At 38.6% G+C, this 24,834-nt stretch overlaps 1 protein-coding gene and 1 long non-coding RNA gene across 2 annotated transcripts; one reads left to right on the top strand and one right to left on the bottom strand.

Moving 5' to 3' along the window:
• The first annotated feature begins 1,781 nt into the window (after positions 1-1,781).
• On the top strand, positions 1,782-3,071 carry LOC114150827 (uncharacterized). The gene is made up of 2 exons (XR_003596841.1): positions 1,782-1,995; positions 2,239-3,071. It is a non-coding gene; the product is annotated as an uncharacterized LOC114150827 (long non-coding RNA).
• A 776-nt stretch (positions 3,072-3,847) lies between these two features.
• On the bottom strand, positions 3,848-21,372 carry ccdc50a (coiled-coil domain containing 50a). Its single transcript, XM_028027544.1, has 12 exons — positions 21,056-21,372; positions 17,254-17,316; positions 14,773-14,902; positions 12,303-12,393; positions 11,792-11,897; positions 8,237-9,109; positions 7,498-7,646; positions 7,263-7,310; positions 6,829-6,966; positions 6,113-6,195; positions 5,912-6,021; positions 3,848-5,709 (listed from the first exon to the last, which is right to left on the bottom strand). Exons 1-12 carry the CDS (start codon positions 21,108-21,110, stop codon positions 5,690-5,692), a joined length of 1,866 nt encoding a protein of 621 aa, XP_027883345.1. The 5' UTR covers positions 21,111-21,372; the 3' UTR covers positions 3,848-5,689.
• Positions 21,373-24,834: the final 3,462 nt, after the last annotated feature.

The following is a 24,834-nucleotide window of genomic DNA, read 5'->3' as shown; positions in this document are numbered from 1 at the left end:
CTTGGCATGTATAGAAGCGGTGACTCCCAGCGTTTGTTGGGGCTGGCTGCCACTCCCAACCAGTCCGATGTCATTCCTGCATCAGGCACAGCTCTGACTGCCTCAAGGCCAAACGGCTGGGAGATTCTCTGTCGGCTTACATTCAGGTCGTCACACACATCAGCAGTCAGGATGGGCTTCACAACGTCTGTAGATCAGTTCCAGACTTTAAAACCTACCGTTGTTTAAAATGACAGAAAGACAAAGCAAAAATGTTGCTTTGTATTGGAGGAAAATATGCACTTTTAGCTGAGAAAATACAAAGTGGATGATCAAATGTGTGTTGCAGATACAGTGCCTAGAAGAATGACTTCCACTCTTGTAGGTTTCTTCCGTTTTTGCAATTTTTTTGGCAAATTTTACTTTCAGGTAGAGATGAAAATGATATCGGCCCGATGTTAGAAAGTAATCAGCCCATCTGATACTTGATATCTGGTTTTGCCACCTTTAGCAGAAACAACTGACATCCAGCATTTCCAATAACTGGCGATAAGTCTCTTAACAAGAATTTTGGCACATTTTGGCAGAAACGTTTTAATTGTTTGGTTATGAGATTTTCTTTGATTAAACCTTTATTTAACAAGAAAAAGAAAAAACTCCATTGTGATGGAGAATTTTTTCACAATGGTGACCTGACCAATAAAGGCAGTAGCACATGTCAAGACAATCACAGAATAAAGTACAGCAGTTATCACAATACTAATTTTAAATGTAAGAGCATGTTTGACATGAACAGCCTGTTATTGTTATGCCTGGTTATCTATTAATTCAGTCTTTACTGCAGTTTTCTGCAGCCTGACCAGTTTTAAATTCAGATTAGATCATCTCACTCTGATTTGGGTCTGCACTTTAGCCAGACAAATCCAAAACTCTCATCTTCCTGTATTATCCAGCACCACATACAGAAATACCATTATTATTGTAGCATTCTGGGTATTTTTTCCTATGGATGAAGACATTTCTAAATAATAACAGTATTTAGAAGGGATGACACTTTGGAAAGAAATATCTATATATTTTCATGTAAACAATGCATAAAAACTTTAAAAGTGTACATCTACCTGTCAGTCTACTGTAATTTGAAACTTGAGCAAGAAAAGCACCAAGACTGGCTGTAGCTGATGGACCTACAACTTCCTGAAGCCGAACTTGGCAAAGGTACCTGTTATGGTATTTGGTCCAGCCCTTTGCAAAACATTCTGGACATGTCACTGGGTAGAGATAAAGCCTAAAGCTCTTTAGCAAAAACTTTTTGTTTAAAGTTTTCGTCTTGCTGTTTGACTGTTATTATGTCAAAGTAAATTTTGACAATGAAGGTGCTCAGATTATGTCTTTACTTCAAACACATTAGTCTAATATATTTAATGCAATGTTTGAAGTGAGTTTTCAAATGTAATTGCACACTTTAAGCCGTTGTGTCTAATTGTCTCTTTTTTACAAAAGCAGAGTGTGGGTTTGCTCTGCAGAGGGCTGGATCACATTTGGCATGATAGTTCCCCGACTCCCTCCACCGGTTTTTCCTGAAGATGCGCCCCAGGCATTATCAGAGCGAGAAGAAGGAAATAAACCTACATAAGTCAACATCAGTATAAAGCCTTTTTTTCACTTAACGCAGTAACATGAAAAACATTTAACAAGGAAGGAGGAAGACAGTCAAGGCTTTATTCATTTTTTTCTTTTTCTTTTGTTTTTTACCATGAAGTACTTTCATTTTGATATCTAGACAGAAACCTGTGAGGTAGGTAATTAGCAGTTCAACCCCCTCTAGCTTCTCTCCCTCCCTCTCCAAACAGTGGGTGTGTCTTCATGTCTGAACACGGCGTGCTGCAGTTGACAGACGGCTGTACTCACATTTCTACCTGCCAGGTGAGACACGGAAAAATGGCCTGTCCTCGCTGCTTATTGCGCTCACCTTTCTTCAGTACCTAAACCATCAGATGATTCCCACCAGGACAGGTGAGCTGATTTAACTCTGAATTTTATTTCTCTTTATCACCATTAAGGTCGCTCAGTTTGCAAGAACACCTGCTGCAGCTGATTTATTGTAGCATACAAAGACGAGTTTGAGCTTGAATAAATATTTGTTTGAATATCTTCTGCTATTTGTTTTAGTGACAGCAAGGAAAAGGACGATCACACACGCGCTCATTCATATGCTGTTAAACCAAAATCCTTTTTTTTTTGTCTTCTCTTCGACAGGATCCTTTTACAGCAGTTCAGTTGCCCACATAGCTGGAAACTTTGCCTGGGAATTTCTCAGCTTTAAAATTTCAGTCATTGTTTCTGGTCGTGTGTGTGACGTGCATCCACATCTAAAAATGGGAGAGAGATCCACAGTGGGAGGACTGAGTGGATGCTTGTGAGGGTTTTCAACAAAATCAGCTCAGATAATGTGTAATCTGCCTGTTTGCTGCTGGTTTTATTTAGTAAATCTTCTCTGGAAGCTACAAAGCAGCAGCCTCATGGCAGTAGGCCTCATCCTCTTGTTATAGATCTGAAACCCTAAAAATCCAGTGTGCATTTCAGATGTTATTAAAACTACAAGACATCGAGAAGTGAAGCTGAAATCCTGTCTGAGCTCAGCGGCAGCAAAACACATTTTGTTCAGAGATGTTAAACCTGCGACAGTTCACTTGTCATAGCCCACAGGAGGGCACGGCAGTGGTGTTACCACATGCACACAAACCTCCAGTAATGTCAGGTATGTTGGTGAACCAGCTCCACTTATCCGTTCTCACATGATGGGCGTCAGCTCTGTACTTTCCTTGAGCGGTGGCTCAATTTAATTAAAATTCTGACAGAGGGGGAAAAAGTACTTCCAGCAAATGATGGCAGCAAACAGCTCATACAAGGAAATGGTTGAGCGCATTTGCACACATTTCCATTCTGTTTGGAGAGATGCATAAAGGACAGAAGTGTTTTTCTCCGTTTTATTAAAGGCTCTTACTAGTGTAAATGTTATTTGCACTAATAAAAACATTGTTTTACAATTGTTTTCTGTAATTGATGAAATAAACTCACCACCATTAATGTCTGGGCTTTGCTCATTTCAGTGCATAACAAACACCTTGAGATCTGTACACAAGCAGATTCCTGCAAATTGTGAAGCTGGCAGACCTGTAGCAGAACAACAGTGTTTGTATCCATACTTAGCTTTGTCCACAGCATAAGTACAGATTGCAAATGATGTCGTAGTTTTGTGTGGAGCTGAAAACACAATCAGCACAATATCTACTATCTAAAAGTGAATAAAAGAAATTGTCTCAAAATCAGAGAAAGACATCATTTGCTAAATTTTCAGGAAAGCTTTGGAAAAGATACAATTCTGCCAAAATGTAATTAGTTTCACTGAAAGCAAGTTTAGGATCACAGTTTGAGAACCAAAGGTCACCACTAGGGTGACCTATATCGGTGATAATGGTTACAGGTGCAACCATTACCTGTACCCATTATGATCTGTAATAAGTACATTTGAAGAAAAAAACAACCCAGAATTGCCTTGTTTACAGCAGTTTCCTATTGTGAGAATTGTGATCACAACTGCTGGTCGAAAAACACAAACATCTCAAATCCATCGACTGACAGCATACAGTGAAAAGTTAAGACCTTTAGCAAGTATTGTAAATTAAAATGGTATGTCTGAACTTAAAATAATTTAAATTATTTTAAATATTTGAATATTTAGATCTTATCTCAAGTCCTTCAAGTTAATAGTAATCAGATAATATTGACATATTCCATACCTTTAATACAGCAAAGATTTATAAACTTGGGGTTCTTATGATCAATAAACACAAGAACTCAAAACTGATCAGTTAAATCACTTTTTAATCCCCAATCACTGAGGCGCCCACAAGGTGGCGCTCTCCTCAAATAATACATTAGAAGTCCCATTTATAAAGGAAATGGATCTGCTACAGCTTTACAATTTCTCAACCATTTTAAGTCCCTGAAAAGTAATAACATATGGCACACATCTCATTCAGTCAACAGTTAGCACAAAGTTCAATTCAACATCTTCATGTTTGTCTCCAGCAACGCAAACGGCTCATACTTGGGTTTTAATAAACTGCCACATTTCTGCCTGCAGCAGGAAAACTCGTTTTGTAAGCTAGTTTTCTATTTCAGCAACATTTATGACAACATGGGAGTTCAGAAGCAGCACTGAGTATTCAAAAAAAAATTGCCATTATATTAATTTCCCTAAACTTAAAATAATAAATGTGCTCTTCATTTTCTGTTCCTTTACTAAAAAAAACAACCCCCCCCAGAAAATAATAAATCTATCTTTCAGCAGGACTTCTCTTCATTAAGATGAACTTGTGCTGTGCTGTGTAATTGTTATCTTGATTCTGTACAGGAAGGGATGTCTGCCTTTGAATTAAAGACAAAAACCTGGAAGTGACGTCAGAAAAAGCTTGAGCATGAGAAAACAATGGCAGGAAAGTCAACATTTTGTATAAAAATAAATAGAAAGGTCCCTTTGTGAACATATATAACTGGTACAGCACAAAATCAAAAGTAATCTAGAATTTTACACAATCATTTCACATACTGACAGCACATCAGGATTAAAAAGAAAACCAAACATACCACCTCTGTGCTGTAAGCACAATTTCAGCTTCAACAGACGAGCAACGTACATGCATCTCAGTTTCAGACTGGAGATATGAAAAAGTGGCAGAAAAGTCCTTTTATACAGAGGATATGAACAAGTAGATATTTTGTTTATTCACAGAGAACATTATTGGCTTTTTGTGGCTTTAGCCCTTTCTGATCATTAAGTAAGAGCCGGATTATTTAATATACAGCTGAAATGCATGTACAGTCTCAGTAAGCATGCACAGAGAAACAGTGATTCATTTACAGTCATACTACGTTCAGTTTGAAGGTACAGAGGACAAACAATGCCTCTGAAAAGCAGGAAAGAACGGCCAGAAGCCATTTAATGGATTGTTACTGAGCTCGCTGTAACAAAATAAAACGGAAACAAAGCCAGAGCTAACAGCACCGTGTTAAAGGCCTGTTTTAATTCTTCTAAAATAAGAGCAAGAGAATAAACCCCCTAAAAGTCACGGGCTGAGTGGCACATAGAGAGAGTCTGTCTATTGAACAGCACATATGTAAAAAGCAGCTGCCATGTTGATATACAAGACACTGTAGCAGCTGGAGCAGACTGACATGTCCAACATGAAGAAACTACATGGCTCCAGTACGTCCACCCAGAAGAGGCCTAAAGCCTTGATGATTATGATTATGACGATGACGATGATGGCACAATCCAGAGTAAAACAAACGTCAGCACGCAATAACCAGAGCAAGTGAAAAGCCAGGTCCTTTAAACACCTCAGAATCATGGGAGATTTTTGTGGCTAAACTGCTCCTTTGGCTAGTGCTAACGTCATTATTAACAAATAGAAAATACAAAAAAAATATATACAATAAAAATGTTGTTCCAACACTGCTCCAAAAAAAAAAGAAAGAATACAAAAAAATCCCAAGTCTTAACACAAAGATTGTATCAACGTTTTTGGTGAATGGTCAAAAAAGATAAATATTTTAAAAAAGGAAAAGACTACACAAAGAAAAAGATGGATGGTTGACAGCATGTTTGGATAAGGTACAGTCATTTTAAGGTACAGATCTCAAGTCACCGCTTCTGATAGGCACCTGAAAAACAACAGATATTTATTAGGATGCTTTGTATTGGTTGATCAGGTCACTTATCTCTGTGTATTTTATTTCTACTGCTGATCCAAGCATCCAATAATTTTGAAAAAATATAATAAAAATAAAAAAAAATGACTCTCTGACCAATCACAAAAATTTTCCGTGTGAAAATTTCTGATCTTTTAAGAATACTATGAAGTACCTCTATAAGTTGCTTCAGGTCTTTGTGGAGGGCGAGAGGCAGCATGGTGGTCCGAGTAGACGTAGACCGAGCTAACATTCTCATAATCAGGAGTGCGAGGCTGAGGAGGCCTGAGACAACAGAGACACATCAGTCATCTGACGCACAAACAGAATCTGATTTACTGGAGTAAAACTACTGGTTGTTGAATGGGCCTTGTACCGGACAGGTCTGTTGTTGTTTCTCTGTCTGTGATATTCATACTCATCTCTCGATCTGGGCCACGCAGCTTCCTCCGAACTTGGCTGTGATCGGATAAATAAATAAGTCAATAAATGAATAATTTAGCTGTAAAAAATGACAAACAAAACAACAATACAACAATCCGCTAGGTAAGTCAAATAAATAGCATAATTAAAAAGTCAGTTATACAAGTAAACAAATAAGTCTGTAAATAAATGTAAACAAGGCAACACAAATACAAGTCATTTTAATTCAGGCAGTAAAAATAAAAAAAATATTAGTTAATAAGTTGGTAAGAAAATAAATAATTGGTTGTAGTGGTTCAATGGAGTTTGACCTATACAACAGAAAACGGAAACATCATTTCTTTTTTATCGTCAAGCCAACAAGTGATTGTCGCTACTTGATCGTCCAATGCTGCAAGTCAATGACTCTGCTGGGTTTCCATAAACACAAACTTTTTAAACTACTTTGAATATTTAATAAAACACTGAGTACTGTTCAATGACTAGGATTAATTAGAATGAATGTGTGATTAAATTGAAACTATTTTTATGTAAAGTGCCTTGCAACAACATTTGTTGTGAATTGGTAATTCATAAATAAAATTAACTGAATTGAATTAAAGTCCCTTGTGTTGTGCAGCAGCACTGTACAACTAAACAGAAGTGGATGGTGTGGCCACTGGGAGTTACCTTGTAGTTTCCCTCTGGTCGTTTCCTCTCCACGGCCATCTTCTCCATGGCCATCCTCTCTCGTTCCTTCTCTTTCTCACGTTCTCGGTTTTTTCTGTACTCCTTCTTCTCCTTTTCCATCAAGGATCGAGCAATTTCCTGTCAGATCGACAAAACAAAGATAGCAAAAGAACGACAAGGATCCATGTCCAATAGGATTTCATGTGCACTCAGTTGAAATACTGTTCTCATTAAACAATCTGAAAATGAGGAGACCAATTACCATAGCAGGACTTTAACTACTGAAATATTTGTCCTTAAATAATCAATGGCTTAAGCATCAATTTAAAACTCAGGTTTGCCTGTGAATTAGTCACAGGCAAACTCTCTGAACTAAGGACAAAAACAAAAAAATACACCAAAAAGATGTAAAACAAGGCTTTATTGAAACTTGCCTCGTCTTTTGCCACCTGAGCTGCACGCTCCTTCATATGGCTCATTCGCTGAAAGAAGAAACATTTAAAAACTTGAATTAAAATAAAAATAAATAAGGTGGAAAAAAAGAGAAAAAAGCATACCAGACTTAACACTGAAAGGGAAAACAATTACAGGGTGTGCCTGCAGTTTGTGGCAAGGCAAGTTTATTTGTAGCGTGCATTTAAGCAACAAGACATTTCAAAGTGTTCTCACCTTGAGTTCCTCCTCCTGAAGTCTTCTGGCGACCTCCATGTCCTTCAGCTCTTGCTCCCGAAGGTCAAGGTTCGTCAACCCCTTTGTGGCTTCAGTCAATCCATACTCGGTTTCTGGGATAACTGAGCCACTTCCTTTGTCAGCATGGCCTGTAGGAGCAACCCCATGAAATGGTTGGTCTATGCCAGAATACTGGGAAACCAAGAACCGGTGAGAATACTACTGCTTGTTTCTGCACAATCAAGGAAGAACGATTGGATATGCTTCTTTTGATTATAGAGAGAGAGGTTTATCTAATTATGAAAATGTGTTTTCTTATTAACCGATTACAAAATATCTAATTGGTCAGAAGCTATTCATATGTTGTCATGTGGCATGTTTCAAAGGGCTGCAGTGTATCTTTACTGGTGTGAATCATCATGTTTTGTTTAGTAGTTTCTCCTAATTTGGTTAATATTACAACCAGCTGAGCAGCCCTGAAGCTCGTTGTTAATGCCAAACCGTTCCAGTTCATGAAACCTGCAGAACATGAAGAACACCCAGACTCAACATCACAAACCAGGAAACAATGGCAGAAAGAGAAAATCCCAGAACATGGAAGCAGAGAGAAACATCTAAACCATCAGAGCCACTAGTGATTTGCCTGTTAGATCGACCCACCACCGAAAATTTTCACAGCGGAAAGCAAGGGCAGCAACCACACAAACACCCGACAGCGCCCAGAGGGGACTGGTGGTACCTGTCTCTCTGCTGGGCTGGCTGTGACTGCGCTCTGTTCCAGGAGACTCAACCTGCAGGAGGTCCCGGATCTCCCTGGTTCCTCCTCGAGCCTCGCTGTTTGTTAACACGTCAAACACTTCTACTGGGCTGGAGTGGATGAGCTGCCGGCTCCTGGCCTTCCTCCCACCATCATCCTCTTCCTCCTCCCAGGAGCCCCTCTTGTCTCTTGGCCTGTCCCTGATGTATTCTGACTCCAAAAAGTCCAGATCAAGTGCTCGGTCCCTGCTCCTGGTTTGTTGTCTGTCCTTTTGTCTGTGTCTGTCTCCGTCTCTCGGTCCGTCACCGCTTGGTATTCTATCTCTGGATTTTTCCTGTTCTCTTCTCTGCCTGGCATCCTGCTCCCTTCCTCTTGTATACTCCTCTATGTGTCTCTCCATTTTATAGTCCCTGTCCCTATCATGTCTTTGCCTGTCTTTCTCCCTGTCCTTGTCTCTTTCTACAGTAGTATGTGGAGGCGGCGGTCTGGCTGGTTTTTCCTTCCTTCTCATCACTCCATCTTCCATTTGCCCCTGCTCCCTGGCTCTGCCAGTGTATGAAGGCTCAAACTCTGGGTAGCTGTCCCCATGCTTGCCTCTAGAGGGCAGTAGGTGCTCTGGACACGGGTCTGCGTGCTTGCTGCGGCCTCGCTCTGCCTCCACGTAGTGCTCTGGGTATCTGGAGTGACCACGAAGTGCTGCAGAGTCTTGCTTTGGGTGCCGGCTCCTTTTAGCCTCAGCAGAATAATAATCTGGAGAGTGTTTTCTGTTTGAGCGCGAAGGAGAGTATGAATCATGTAGGTCTGGAGATCTAGACGTCTGACGGGTTCGTTTGTCCACATCGGCAGATCTTGGCTCTGATGAAGGACGAGGTGGGGGAAGAATAGTGAGGAAAAAACAACAACAAACAGGTTGCTATGAGCCAAGACTGCTGTTAAGCATGCAGGTAAACGCAGCACCTGTGAGGAGAGGGATGGTCAAGGCACAGAGAGAATGCCATGGACGTAGGTGTTAGACGCTCCCAAAATGCCCAGAACTGTTTGCTTTGTGTTTCGAAGTTAGTGTGTGTTATTCAAGAAAATAAAAACATTAGTTACATATTTAAATAATGCTTTCACAATACTGTGCAGCTCATTTCCTGTTCATGCTATAAGAAATCTGGAATTATTGCAACAACAAACGTTCAGAACAACACCGATCAGAGCTGGGAAAACACCTCAATGAAAACCAGTCTGCTGGCTGTTAGCATGTGACAGACAAAGCAAGTGGAAATGAACAAAGCTCAGATGAGAGTCATTGCAAAGGAATTCCTGTTATCTGACAGCCTGCTCAAATCAAATCGACTTAGCTGTCTAAAAGAAAAAAAAAGAAGAGGGAGGAACAGAAATAACTGGTGCCTGCTCCAAGGTGACGAGACGAGTTTTAAATTTTATTCTTTTCTGTTCGGCTGAGGAAATCGGAGTATGGATGAGGTGTGTTTAAAATCCAGTGTCAGGCGGAGACCTCCGTACCAGAAACTAGCTGTTCTGTAGGTCACTGAGATTAGCAAATACAGTAAAGAGACCTCATTTCCTGTGAGAAGCCCGATAAGAACCAACTGGTTTCACACGATTGCTAATATGAGGTACAGTTTTGAGAGAAAATGAACCTTAGCCTTTGTGAAAAAGTAATCCTCTGCCTACCTTCATGCATCTGCAGCACCTGGCAATGAATGTTTTACATCACTATTAAGAATATTGGCTCACTCTTCTTACCAGAATTGTTTTAATTCATCCGTAAAAAGCATCTCAATTAGATTTAAGTTTGAACTTTAACTAGGCCACTCCAAAACCTTAATTTTGTTTGAGTCATTCAGAAGTGGACTCATTTGTGTGTGTTTGATCATTTTCCATCTCTGTATCTCAAGTTCACTTAAGCTTAAAGCTGCAGTACGTAACTTTTATTTAATAAAATGATTTTTTTTTTACATATTTGTTAAAACTGTCACTATGTCATGGTAGTATAACAGACAGAATGTGAAAAAAATAAATAAAAAAGTAATTTTAAAAAATCGAGCGACCTGTGGTCCTACTGCCATCTGCAGAATTACACTCATTTATCATTGGCTGGAAGTAAAGAGCTGAAATATTCAACTGTGACACAAGTTGCATATTTCTAATGGAAATCTAACATGCAGAGCAGCACTACAGTCAAAAACGGTTCACATACCAACACATTTAAAAAGTAACAATCCTGTAACCTGCAAGTTGCTTGCTGACGTCTTTCCCACATTGGTTGAGATACAGAGTAAACAAAAGAGCAACCACAGCCTCCAGCAAGATCACACTTAACCTGCTATGTGAACACAAACCCAGCAGGGAGTTCACAATGCGAGCAGTGACGTAACTTACAGGGCTGGACGGCAAACATAGCGCTGCTGCCACAAAAATTATTATGAGAGCAAGTAAGAGCGGCTGCAACCGGCGCAAGGAGCTCAGGCAACACGATGGATTCAGACAACATTGATAGAGGGGGGCAGAAAGGCCCGACGGCTGCAGACACTTGCCCAGTCCTGTTTATGTCAACAAAGAGGCCAGTGTCTTTGTCTACACAAAGCCGCAAGCACTCAGAAGCCGCCTTTTTGAGAAGTGAGAGTCAATCCGCCAGCTGAGAAAACCTGAGGATCAACACACTTTTTAATAAAAGAGAGACAAAACTATCTGGTAACCATTGAGATATATATATTTTTTTTTTTACATCTTCCCATAAAAAAAAAATCTCAATGTTTTGGGGGGGAATGTCAGAGTCTATTTGACCTGCTACATTCAGCCAGATGAGAAGACTCCGAAGGAGGGAAAAGAAAGAAACCACACCCAAATTCACACCCTCAATCGAAAAACTTCAAGGCTGTGCTCAGACCTTGACGCTGCATGCTTAAAATGGAAAGAGATATTTTCTACAAAGAAATCTTCATTTAGAAAACTGGAAATGATGTTCATTAAAATTCGTCAGCATGGGGTGAAATTTACAAAGCGCAGAAAAGAAAATGCCTTTTTATGCAGTCAAAATAATATGGCACTACAGCACAGGCAGGAGTGGGATGAGAATGAAAAACAATGCGCGACACAAAGATGCTTGCCAACATATCATAGAAGCGTGGCTAAACGCTAAAACTTATGTTTCTGAGGTGTAAAAATCACTTAAGGATTCATGGGGTGTTCTTATAATGCATTCCTTAATCACTAACACTTCTGCTCATTTATGATTAGACAAAGCACATTAAAGCTGTAATTCAAGCCCACTAAAAATCCCTTTACATCAGCAGCTGCACTCTGTTCTCCCACGGGTCTAATTCTAGATCTTTCCCTCTAGTCAGCAGCAGCAATCACAAGGACCCCAATGAATCAAAGGCAAATCCTCTCGCGTTTTCAGCGTTGGAAGGAAACGGTCGTCTTGAAGGAAAAAAAAAAACATCTTTACCCCTGTAGTCCCACATGAGCTCATACAGGCATCAAAAGGAAACAGCAAAACATCAACATGAGCTGTGGTGTGCTCCCCACCTCCGTGATCCTCAAAGTAATCCTCCTCATATTTTGCTTCCATCTGTTTCTGTCTCCTCCTTTCCTCTTTCATCATCTCCTTCTCATGCAGCTTTCGAGCGATGGCCTGCAAAAAACAAACAAAACAGACCAAAGTGAACATAAAACTGGATCATCTGTAACAAATGTGTTTGATCTGAAACAATGTGTTATGGGGTAAGCAAATCATCATTCCATATTTTACAAGTATCAAAATGAGGAACAGTGTTGTTGATGGTCGTTCAGATTTACACAGTTTCATGGACAATGGATGAATCGATTAGGTTTGAACAATTTATGCCAGTTGTTTATGAAAGTGTATTTAAAGATTTTATTTTAGTAAACAGTAAGATGACAGGAAAAAGGGTGAAGAAAGAGAGGGAAGTCATGCTGCAAATAGCCCAAGCCAGGGAATTAAACCCAGAGCAACCGTGCCGATGACTGTAGCCTTTGCACGTATTAAACATCGTCTGTGAGAGTTTGTGTTTCTTACTGCATCCTTCTCTTCCTGCTGTCGCTGCTGCTCCGCCTGTCGGACCAGTTCTTCCTGAATCTCATGTGCAATCTCCACGTCCTGTCGCTCGCTGGGAATCCCAAAGAGTTGGTGAGCCAAAACAAGATGGAATCAAACAAGAAAGAGAAAGGTAAGGATACTAGCAAGGTGGCTGTGGTCACTTCAAATATTTCAAGTGAACATCAGTAAACATTTTTCATTTTTATTCAGATACGTATAATCCATCCATAAAATACAGTAAAGAATTTCTGTGTGTGTCTTAATTTTTTTCCTGATAAATGCTTTGACATCTGAGGATTAAAAATTTCTATAATTATTCAGCTAATAAGCATTGAAATACTTCTGAATATTATTAATAAAATACTTCAAAGCAATCCTTGGGTGTAAAGTGTAATCTGGAAAATAACCAGAGATGTTGGAGGAGTTTTTGGCAGGAGCTTCTCTGTGATGTTGATCTCAAAAGGCTGCCTTGGCTTGCTCCTCTGCAAACATGTAGGCAACACCATCTGACTAGAAAGCTGTCACAGTCCACTAAAGGGCAGACACCACAGATTTTCTACCCTGCGCTGCACCTGTAAGCAATATGAGTGTTAACAGCGCAGAACGAGTTGAGCTCGATAAACAGGAGGGTAAAAAAACATTAGTGGCATCTTAATTTAAAGAACCAGGTGTCTGTTTTTGGCATTAGTCTGTGAATGCCTGCTTGGAGGTCTGTGAGTGGGAGTGCTTGATGTGGCAGTAAACACGATGGAGGATCAGTCCTCTCTCTACTGGAACAGTCCATGCATGTTTGAAACAGAACTTCATACACTGACATCACTGATTCAGCAGTGCCACCATGATTGTACAAATTGAAACTTTCCGGAAAGAATTTCAAATTACGTTTCGAAACTCGTCCAGCAGACGTTATCACAGATTTGATTGACTTCTTACTACTAAAGACTGTGGAACTGAACTCAAAATCTGGCATTTCTAATCAATGCACACCAGTAAACAGATTTAGGTTAGATTTAAGGCAAGATTATGTCCTGTTTTATCATTAATCTGATGTAGCCACAGTGACCACAGATGAGAGCCAGGTTTTCGCTACTAAACCAACATTTAATGTTGAGTTTGAGAGCTCAGTGGTACATTTTACAACCTAGTTGAAGCGGCTCAGATAAAAAGTAATCCTAACATTACCCAAAGAACTAAAGATGTGACAAAAATGTAGTGTTGAGCTGATATCCTTGACTTCACTTCAATCAGAATTTTGCTAACTCAAATTTAAGACTATAATGAATGACATTTAAGATCTGTACTGCAGCATAAATGTACCAAACTACTTCTGTATATTTTAGCTTTTTTGTACAGAATGTGACAGAAGTGAGCGTGTGGCAAAGATGAATGTCATTTAGCAAACTGACAGTAAATTTACACTCAACAACTATAGACACAGAGCAGCTAACTAGCTAGCAAAGGTATTTTAGCAGCTAGTTAGCAGTAGGCTCAACAACCTCGAGTTACAGAATGCAATGACAATGTCTGCATGTGACCTAAACGTTTCCAGAGTTTCAAAGACAAAACTACATTTGAAATGAGGCAAACCAATGAAAATAGTGTTCTTTAAAGGGCTGGTTTAAAGATCCTATGTGTGAAACTTGCAAACACACCGAAAACAACAAAGAGCTGCATTTGATGCGTCTTCTGTGTTTGCAGGCAAAAGCAAAAACATCAACAGAGAGAACAAAACTGTAAACAATGCAAGAGCGGGTTGGGATCACTCGTTGTCCAAAAGCGCATACAGATCCAATTTGCTTTAAAGTCTACATTTATCATGACCACAGGTCAAAGCCTCTTTCTCTAGCGTTTTCTTTCTATTATTTGTCTGTCAATGTTTCTCTCTTTAACTGTTTAACAGACTGACAGATGGCCCCACCCAGTCAATTCCAGAATGCATTGGGTTGTAACATCTGTGGTAATTCTCTATTTGCCTCACTACTTGTGTTTTTATGAACACCATCAGTGTCTAAGAAAAATGTTTAAGATTCTGACAAAGCATAAGGCAGATTGTGTGTGTGGGGGGGTGCATGTGCATGTGTTTGGGTTTGCTGATAAGGAAGTACAAATGTGACAAAAAAAAACCCACTACCACCAACTATGAGATAAAATTAACTTTTGTGTGGCAAAGATGAAAAAAAAAATATTGGTGTTAATGGTTTCATTATGCAGTAATATCTGTCTAAGGCACATTTTTATAAACAAATATGCAAAGTTTTCCCTTGTATCACCTTATAAATGCTATTCAGGAATAGGACATTCATTGCCAAAATAAGAAGGGTGAGCTACAAACTTCAAAATGCTCACAGGGTAAAAAAAAATTGCTTTTGCAGCTGCATCCAAATAGATATTGCTGCTGTAATTTAAAGGCGTTTTGTTTAACCAGTGTGGGCGTATCTAAAATACCCACATGTCACTGTTCTGTTTCTGGTTCTGAATCTTGGCTATCTCGTCCTCCTCCTCCTGCAGCTTCTTGGCCACCTGCAGGTCCTTCTGCACCAGGCGGCTCTTATGGACGTTGGAAGCCAAGTGACTTTCGACTGCAGACACAAAAAGACAAGCACTGCTCTGAAGGGAACTGCGTACACACAAAGTGAAGACATGCTTCTTTATGTTTTCCTATCCGATGAGCCTTTGGGTTGTGAAGACCGTCTACAGAAGACAAGATAAACGTTTGGGGCAGCAGACACATTTGGGTCTCGTAATGAAAAAAAAACACAACTCGATTCATTGAGAAATGAAGGTTGCAGCTGAGGCGTCTATCCAAGGTTACACGATGGCACACTGTGGCCGTACCAGATGATAAATCTTGCTTTGCTGACGCACTCGCTGCACTTTGCAGGCATGGAGAGCATCAGTCACTCACTCGGCTCCGTTTCACCCAGTTATTGATCTGCTGCCAGCTTTGAGCGAAAAGGACCAATCCTATTTGGCGACTTAACAGAGAGAAGCTACTATAAGTTTTTGTTCTACGCAGCTGGGATCGAAAGAGGAAACTGAGTCATGGCTGTGCCAAAGTGATGAAGGGTCAAAGGGTTAACATTGATTTTACTTTGAGAGGTTTTGATTACTTGAACCCTTATGGAAACTGTTTAGGGGATAGTTGATGTCACAACCTATGACATCAACAGACAGACAGGAGTGAGGTTTATATGTCGTTTTGTCTGCCATCGATTCATCTTTTGAAGGGAGGAGGAATGAAAACACAAACTTTAGTTTGAAAAGTTAACTCATCTGAGATTTGGAATTTGTTCTCTTTAGTGAAGAGAACAAATTTCAAACGCTGACGGAGCTATGCGAAAATTATTTCCATCTGACAACGGGATGCTTAAGTTTATGCGCAACATTTGAAATGAAAATAAAACCAGATGCTGAATAGAATTTGATGAGCATTTTTGTGACAACCATCTGTTTAAACAAGTTACCTTTGTACATTAAGTGGACTAGAATGTGACATTAGCCAGTCGTCTTCTTCAGGGTCAAAGGTGAAATGAAAAGATCAGTAATGGCACAATGATGTATAGCTGGCGATCATCATGGATAGGAAACACAAAGTGATTATCTCCAACGCAGGCTCAGAGTTTAGTTAGGCCACATCTGGTCGGCTTAGTACATAATTAACTTTGTTATAGTGATTTCAAGTGTCATATTGATGACATGGATAAAAAAAAGCCCATTGTTTAGCATGTACAGTTTTTACTATGTAAACAGAAACGAACAACATGTTTTAAAAAAAAACTAATCTGAGCAATGACATGTGACCTTTATAAAATCAACAAATAAGTGATGCCAAAGAATATGTGAAGACGTTCTTTAAATCTAGACTGATTAGGGAATTTAGATTTGTCTGTCCATCTCGACAGGAAAAGCCTTTCAGCCAAACTCAAGAGGAGGCAGATCAAACCAACAAACATCAAGATAAAATAGCAACTTCTAGAGAAATACATGATGTAATTTATCTAAATAAGATTAAAAACAAAAAAATCAGCAGCCGGACAACAAATCCTTCAAAATAACATGCAGCTTTTTGTTCCCATATTATGTAATAAAAGTCCCACAAACTGAGCTAATGGGTCGTACGAGGACTAACAGACACACCCAGACATTACAATATGGCAGATTCAAACCAGACCACCTTTGTCCTACAAATAAGATAAGGCTCCAAAGCATCTGCAAGCACTCTGCACCATCTACTCGGTTAACTGTGCAGGGGAAGCTGATTTTATGTTGGTTTAATGGGCAATTCATCCACTGACGCTGCAGATTCACTTTAAATTTATTCTCCAAATGGGGCGACATCATGGAGCATGGTGGGCATTGGAGATGCCACACTTCAAAAGACGCTTTTATGTTTTATTTCAAAGAGATGAAGAATACAGCATAATAAAAAAAAAATCAAATTTTCTTTTTAAAAATCAGCATTTGAAAAAACTCTACAGGTATTTTTTATGTTTTCTTTTTAATGCGGATTGATAATCAGCCAAATAAACTTACATTCTTACTCCAATATTTGGAGAAACTTATTGCTAGTATAAAAAAAACAACAAACAAAGACATTTTCAACACGCTTAGCAATGGGTCCACCACAGCATACAGTCAGAGCCTCATAAAACCTAAATATTGCACTAAAAATAACACACACAAATTACCAAATGAACTGCTTCACAAGCCCAATTACATGAGTGCAGAATGCAGCTGTGTTGTAAAACAGCAAAGTAACTGTTCAATCATGTTTTGTGACTAAAGAAAAAAACCCAAATGATAACATGATATTGTCCATTTCTACTAAAGACACATTTAGTTGAAATAGGCAGTAGTTAGGAGTCTTATGAACTCAGCATATGAGGATTCAGAGACAGAAACAGAACATGTCTGAACTGTGCTTTCTTACTTTCTTGTTCTTGGAGGTTGTAGGCCAGGGAGTGGTCTTCCAGCACAGCAAAATCTTTGCAGACTGAGCAGGGAAGAAAAGCAGAAAAAAACACAATATATTAAAATCCAATTCAGTACTTAAAATATAATTTATAATTTTAATTACTGAATGATATAACATTAAGACTATGAGTCACACAAGCTAAATCTGAATGACGTTTTTCACATCTTTACAGTGACATCCCGTTCATCTGCTAACAACAAACAGTTCATTTAGTTTGCTGATTTTTATACGAGACACGTAAAAAAATTTTTAAATATGGTCTGGATAGCTTGGTAAGAACACAATTTATGAATAATTTGGAATCGATACATTTTTAGACAAAAAATATCTTAGACCTGGCTTTCTAAACCTAGAGACAGAGAGATTTAAAGAGTGAGGTGGATTAGCATTGCTTGTCAACTCATTGTGTCAGCTGGGACATGATATAATCTCAGCTGCCCAGAAACTGAGCTGTTAGCTGTTGTTGTATACAGCAACAGTCTTTGTTTAGTAACCTTTTCAGAATCATTGTGAGACAGACCGCTACAGGAGATCCTTCCTGCCCACAACATCACCATTCACAACAGAACTTTGAAGAAACATGATACGAGTTAAGGTCACAATTTAACTGAATTCTCCTTTGGGATAAATAAAACATTTCTGAACTGAACTAAACAATTTGCTAACAAGAAAAATCTGATTTAGGCAGCCAGAACTGCAAAGACCAAGAATGGGTTGGCATCTGGGACAGGTGACTGATTCAGCTTTAAATATTAAAGAATAAACAGAGAAGAACAGAAGAGGTTTTCCTGGAAATACCGATTTCCTATTTTCTTCTTCATGTGACCTGCTGATTCTGCATTTCTTAAAGACTATAATATGCAAAAGAAAAGAAACTCAATCAGTTTCTTGATTGAGGAAAAGAGTTTGAGTGTAACAAATAATGAAGATATATTTTTAACAGTTAATGCATCAAAATGTATTTTCTTAAATACACTTGCTCATAGTTGATGTTTTAATAAAACTAAGGTATTTCTTTCTTTTAGTTTTGATGCCTTTAATGAATTTAAGAAGTATTAATCTGTTGTTTAGCAAGCACGCGTCACCAAGAGGAAACTCGGTCATTCTGATTTCTGATCGATTGATTAGTGCATCTAAAGTTTTTTTCGGATGTTTTATATCTGAACAGAGATGCAAAGCCAAACTATGTTTCTCAGTCTTATAAATAGGGCCATCATGTTGTCTGAAGAAGAAATGAAACCATAAAACAGGAACTACCATTTGCACTTAGACCAAAAGAGGATCTCAACATATTAGTTAAATATAATTCTGCCTCTTTTCTTCATGCTAGGAAAAAGCCAAAAAGGACAAACAGCTATTTTACAGAGCAGCTGATTAAGAAACCAAAAACTGTTGCACAGCTCCATGTATCACTAAACAACAAATAAAAATACAAAAAATGACACAAAATCTAGATGTTTTACTATTTTAAATTGCTCTGTATAATTTCTGTATAAGCACCACCGTGATAGAATCTAATGTGACAACCACTGATCATTTTCCACTGAATGCAAACCTACAGCAGTATTTACATATCTAGTTTTAGTATAACTACTTAAGGTACTAGTGTGGTTTGAACAATCCTCCAGGAAACAATTCTGTATGTAGAATGGGTGCTTTCCACATAGAAAACACCTAGCAGTCCCTCACATCCATCTGAAACATTCTGAAATGAGCCCACCAGATTTTCTTTCCTCAATTTATTTTAAGGTTTGGGACAAATTCGTCTTCAAATGCAGAAAGTTTCCTGCGTAGGAGAGCAAAACCGGGGGATTAAAACTGCAACTAATTGTTGATCCGAGCTGAAGTTAATTTCCTCTGCCTCTGCTGGAAAAACTAAACATCACCGTTAGCCAATTGCAACATTTAGCAATAGTGCCATGCCACTGGAAGTTGCTCTCGACTCTGCATCTCTCTCTTTAGTAAGGACTGCTCTGCAGCAAAAAATATCAGGCGAGAATCAGATGTAGTAAATGGCTAAACGATGACAAGAGAAGGCCATGAACTCCATAAGTCCCCACACTGTCTCCTGCCATTCTGGAATTTGATTAACAGAGCAAAGACATGACCATATGCTTAATCCTCTTACCAAAGAACCCTAAATGTTTTGTTGCTCATTTGTTCTTACCTTAACTGCAGTTTTAAGACTAAATTAGGGTTTGTGGGACAGCTGCAAAGAGCAACGCTTTGGCAAACAGTGTTTACAACACCCATCTAACAGGGACAAAAGTATTGAAGTTTACAGCTGAGGTTAAGGTCGATTTAAACACATATGGTTGGAAATTAGAGGAGCATTGTATACAGAGCAATAAACAAACTCAACTCCTGATTAGGTTAAGTGGGCACCTTCTTAAAAAGTCTCTTTTTAACACCATGTAAGGGAATATAAGATAATCATAGGTTGGTTACCGTTATTAGAGCTATGCTTGGTTTTTCAAAAAAATATTTTTCTTCCCACCATTTCTATGGCTTAAAATAATGTAATTGTGACACCGTATAAAGCTAATGGCCAGAATTTCATCCAGCTTTGTGAACCATACAGTAGAGAAGTATGGTTCACAAAGCAGCCTTTGTGTCTTTCTCAAACATGTTGCTGTGCACTTCCAGTCAGCTGGATGAAGTTAGTTAACTACAGCTTTATGGGAATATTTCCAATCCCTAAAAACACAAAAGTCATGTTGAAGCTAAAGATGTACCAAAAGTAACAATAAACATTATACATATCATTAAAATTGTATAAACCAGCATGTCACATAATTTCAGTAGCAGTAAGAATAATTTGCTTTTCTGTTTTATAAATTTAAAAAAACACTTGGGTAACTGGTGTATATGACATTTTAATGGTAGTTTGATAATATTGTGCTATTTTTAGTAAAGGTTACTGAACCTTAATCAAGGTTGTGAACAAATCTCAGGCCTGATTCACAACTTCTCCGACTGCTCCCTGCATATTTGCCTCTGCAGACATGACTGAGCAGTGGAAACGCAGGTTTCTTCTCCCTCTGACCAGAATAACAAGCATGGTGCTGAGCAGCTGCTTCACACTGACACGCATGGGTCGTTTAAGCACAACACACACCCACTGGCGATTCATTTCTACTTAAAAACCCCTTTAGGCAGCTGGTATCAGTAACAATAGAAGGACGTCGTTTCGCGCCTGTTTGTTATGTCTGACAGGCGATTTAAGCATATCAGAGTAAAGACAAAAGCTCACAGCCAAAACACAACAGGGTTAGTCATATGTGTCATAATTGAGCTCGTCTTCAGAGCTCTGGCTGAGCAACATACCTAAATAACCAGGCAACAACTCCATGTGATCAGCCTCGAGTCAGCTGACCAAAGAAACGCCACTATTACAGAATAAATAATCCACATTCATATTCACATTTAAGAAATTTTACTTTAGCACAATGACAGAGAAAACGCGGACACAATAATAAATGTTTCGTTCAGTTATCCTGACAGGAGGCAGATTTTCAACGGAATAAAAAAAAAAAAATCTACGACACCTGCAGATTTGGCTAAGGATTACGGTGTCTATACGCGAGTCTAGTATAGTCAATACTGCTTAGTATGCTAGCATCCGTTATCTCCCATCACTGCTAAAGCATTTGAAACCAAACACCCTCATTTACTGGTTCAACGTTATTTCTCAGATAGTGTCATCCACCCGCTGGCTAGTTTCGCATTCATTTGAGAAACGTGTTATTGAAATTACCCTCTTTCACTCCAGGTAGTTTTTTCTGGTCGATGCTAACGTTACATTCAGCCATGTCGTCACCCGTAAGAAGTCAAAAAAAAAAAAAAAACCCCGCTGACTTTCGAAGGTTAACGGCAGTCCGGTGATTGATCGCCTTTGCTCGTAAATCCCGGATTGATGGTCCAGGTGGTGGACTGCTGTTTTGATTAGTTTCGGTCACCACCCTCCGCCGATACGTCGCTGCTGAAGAGCTGGCGTGTCAGATTTCCGCCGAGCGTCCCTCCCTCCGTGTCTGACCGTGGACGCTTCCGACTCCCTGACCACCAAGCCAACAAGAGCTACTGCACTTCCGGAGTAGAGATTTCAAAGTAAAAGCTTCGAGCTTCCAGTAGTGCTGTTCTTGCATGAATCTTTGGACAAGTCCTTTCTTCTGCCACCACATTTACACAAGCTTAGACATGCAAAAACTTGCATGTATGGTATTTTCCTACGTCAACATATTTTTATTCAAGTGAAAGTAAGACGTAGCCACCCAGGAAATTACTCAAATTAGAGTGAAAACACACGTGGTAAAAAAAAAAAAACCAAAAACAGGCTATTCAAGAACTGAATAACTGAATCACGTTTTATTAAATATTTTTAAATGATGGATTCAGACAAAATATACATCTCAGTTCTGGTATTTTAAAGAAGTAAAAATAATTCAAATAGCATTATTTAATTACAAGATTTTCCAAGTGAAAATCTATACTTACAGTAGGTAGTGTATAAAGCTTGTAAGTACTTTCATGACAAAATCAACTCTTTACTGTAGTCACTTGACCTCCAAATGGCCAGACAGGCTCAGCAGATATAAAATAACATTATAGCAATGGCAATCAAACAAGAATACTCACTTTAACATTAACTGTAAGTTTGTATCTGTGTCTAGCATTTTTGTTCCTTTATTTACATGTGTAAATAATCACAGAGCAGCCAGGAATTTCAACCAAATAATAAAAGTCTCAAATAAAACTCAAATAAAAGTAAAAAGCATAGGGTAGTGAAACATTTTTTTCAAAAACATTACTCATGCACACGTAACTGAGTAAATGTAACCAGTTGCTACCCAGTTGTCCGATACATTTGTTTTTGTTATTGCTCCAATGAGTATGGTAATTACAAAACTTTTTCTCCTTCCCGCTCCCTTTTTCAGTTGTGTATAGTACTGTAAGTGGATGTGTTTGTGAATTAATGATGAAATTTGCTAAATCGAATAAATTGATTGACTTATTGATTGGTCAACAACATATCACCTACCAAGTTCACAAATAAGAGAAATCTTCGCCTATTGGACTATATTATATTGCTTGTCTTTTTTATTAATGTCATCATTATTCATATGGTTATTAAGTTATAATTGATCATTTTTCATGAAATCGTAATTATATTTTTACACTGATTCTAGTACAATGTCATTAAAACAAAACAAAAAAAAGGATTTTAATGTGGATGGAGCACTTTGAGATATTATGGAAGAGCAAAAGAAATCAGCCACTAAGATGATAAACAATCAGAATGACACACTTGACCAAACTGCAATATATAATACCCTCTATGATAAAAAAAATAAATAAAAATCTTGACAGAAAAAGCTAAACAGGCAAAAAAATAAACACAATCACAAGCTTTCTCAGAAATACTGACAGACTTTTATGCATGTGTACTGCATACCATAAATTCAAAGCTGTTTCTCTTGAGTCACACACTGATAAACAAATAAGAGGAAATGTGGGAGTTTTGTCTCGTTCAGGGACAAAGTGACATGTGATGTGGCTGAGAACAAAGCTGCACTCATTCACACTGCAGAGCTTCACCCTAACCCATAAATAGCCACACAAATGTCCAAAACAGACACAATAAGAACAATCTTTATCAAGATTCAAAATAGCCCAGGGCCATGAAAAATTAAAGCATGGAAAAATCAAGAAGACAAACTTTAATTGTTTCTAAATGTGTTGCAGCTATGTAGTCTTGTCTTTTTTATAACTGTAGATCAAATTACAATCACTCTAAATGCACAATCTTCATCCGAATGACACAAATAGAACAAAATAAAAACACACAAAAACACTAAAAGATGCCTCTAATTGTTTAAATTCATTTTAAAAGTCCTAGTTGACCAACTTCCGGTATAAGTCCGGCTACATGTGTTTACATTGACAATCTCGCCTTTCAAGGTTTTGTGACTGTTCATTGCCGCAGCAGCTGCATCTTCAGTCTCTAAGGAAATACTGGTGAAAAAGCAGGGATCCAGCTGATAAACAATGCTAGCGACACTTTTGTGTGGGGGTATCATAAAAATAAAAGTTCGTAAAGAAACAATAAATCCTCCTGCTTGTTTGAGACTAGTCGCCAGAGATTGGTTGTGAACACGCCTTTTCATTTCTCTAGCTGCCATTTCCCACAAACTAAGGCGACTGCACAGCAGCACAGCATATTTTGAATATGTTAATGTGTTACTGCTCCCTCTAGTGCTTACTGAGTCAACATGCTGGTCATACATAATTAATGCAGTTTTATGGGGCAGCTGCAGCCCATTTACCAACCAACATATTTCTACAGTCCATACTTAGAGTCCATACCTGAACACTTTAAGTTTTATTTACCATCCAATACATTTCCCCAGACTCTGTCACTCCTCTGAAAGGGACAGAACCTTGTGCTTTAAATTATTAATAACCTTAATATTTTTTCCACACATTTTTACCTTACAAGAACAAACCTCAATATGCATTATTAGTGTGTGTGAAAGATCAGCATAACATAATCCAGGAAGACAAGAAAAGAGTACTTCAATTTATCAGCAAACCCCAGAAGCAGGCATAAAGCCTACTGTGCCATTTGGTAGTCAAATGAGTATGCATTAAACCGTACATATTGTCAAAATTTTATTGTTCTTACAAACAGGCAAGGTAATTTTATGTATATAGAAAATGTTCAGCATCAAGGCAATTCAAAGTTATTTACATGAAGAACAAACAAACAAATGAAGTCATTTTTATGCTTTAAAAATATAATAGAAATTGCAAAAACACTTTATATTTTTATATAACTGGTTACATGGACTGGATGTTGGCATGTTGCCTTGTATCAAGAAGATCCTTATTGGTTCGTATCTTGGCCTGGGGTCTTTCTCCATAGAGTTTGCATGTGTGTTTCTGAGTTCTCTCTGAGTATCTGGCTTCCTTCTACAGGCCAAACACATGACTTGGATTAATTGGCCTCTCTAAGTCGCCCTTGGGTGTGAGTGTGTGAGTACATGGTTATGTGTCTCTGTGTACTCTACAGCTCACCCAATATACCATTACCAGATAGGCACCTGTCCCCACTTAATTCTACACTTATTAGTTGAGAACATTTTTTGGTTACTCTACCCTAGTCTACTCATCCATCCATTGTTCATAAGTTGACAATGGAAGGATGAGTAGACTACCCTAGTCTACTGGGCTAGGGTAGTCTAGCCTAGTCTACTCATCCATCCACTACCCTAGTCTACTCATCTATCCACTTATGATCCATTGTTCATAGATTGACAATGGATGGATGGGTGTTGCCTATTTAATGTCCATTGGACGAGACCTACCTACTGTACAGATCACCAGACTCTTGCAAAGCAACATAGAGACAGAGGACAAACAATGATGCCCACACCCACTCACACCTACACAACATAGGTGTGTGTCTGCACTCACACCTACATTATGAGTACAGACACACTCACATACCTAAGGGAAATTTAGGAAACAATCAACCTA

This window comes from Xiphophorus couchianus, chromosome 9, assembly GCF_001444195.1.
Source record: "Xiphophorus couchianus chromosome 9, X_couchianus-1.0, whole genome shotgun sequence".
Taxonomy (NCBI): Eukaryota; Metazoa; Chordata; class Actinopteri; order Cyprinodontiformes; family Poeciliidae; genus Xiphophorus; species Xiphophorus couchianus.
Note: the sequence above shows the minus strand (reverse complement) of the source record. Positions and strands in the feature narration are given on the sequence as shown.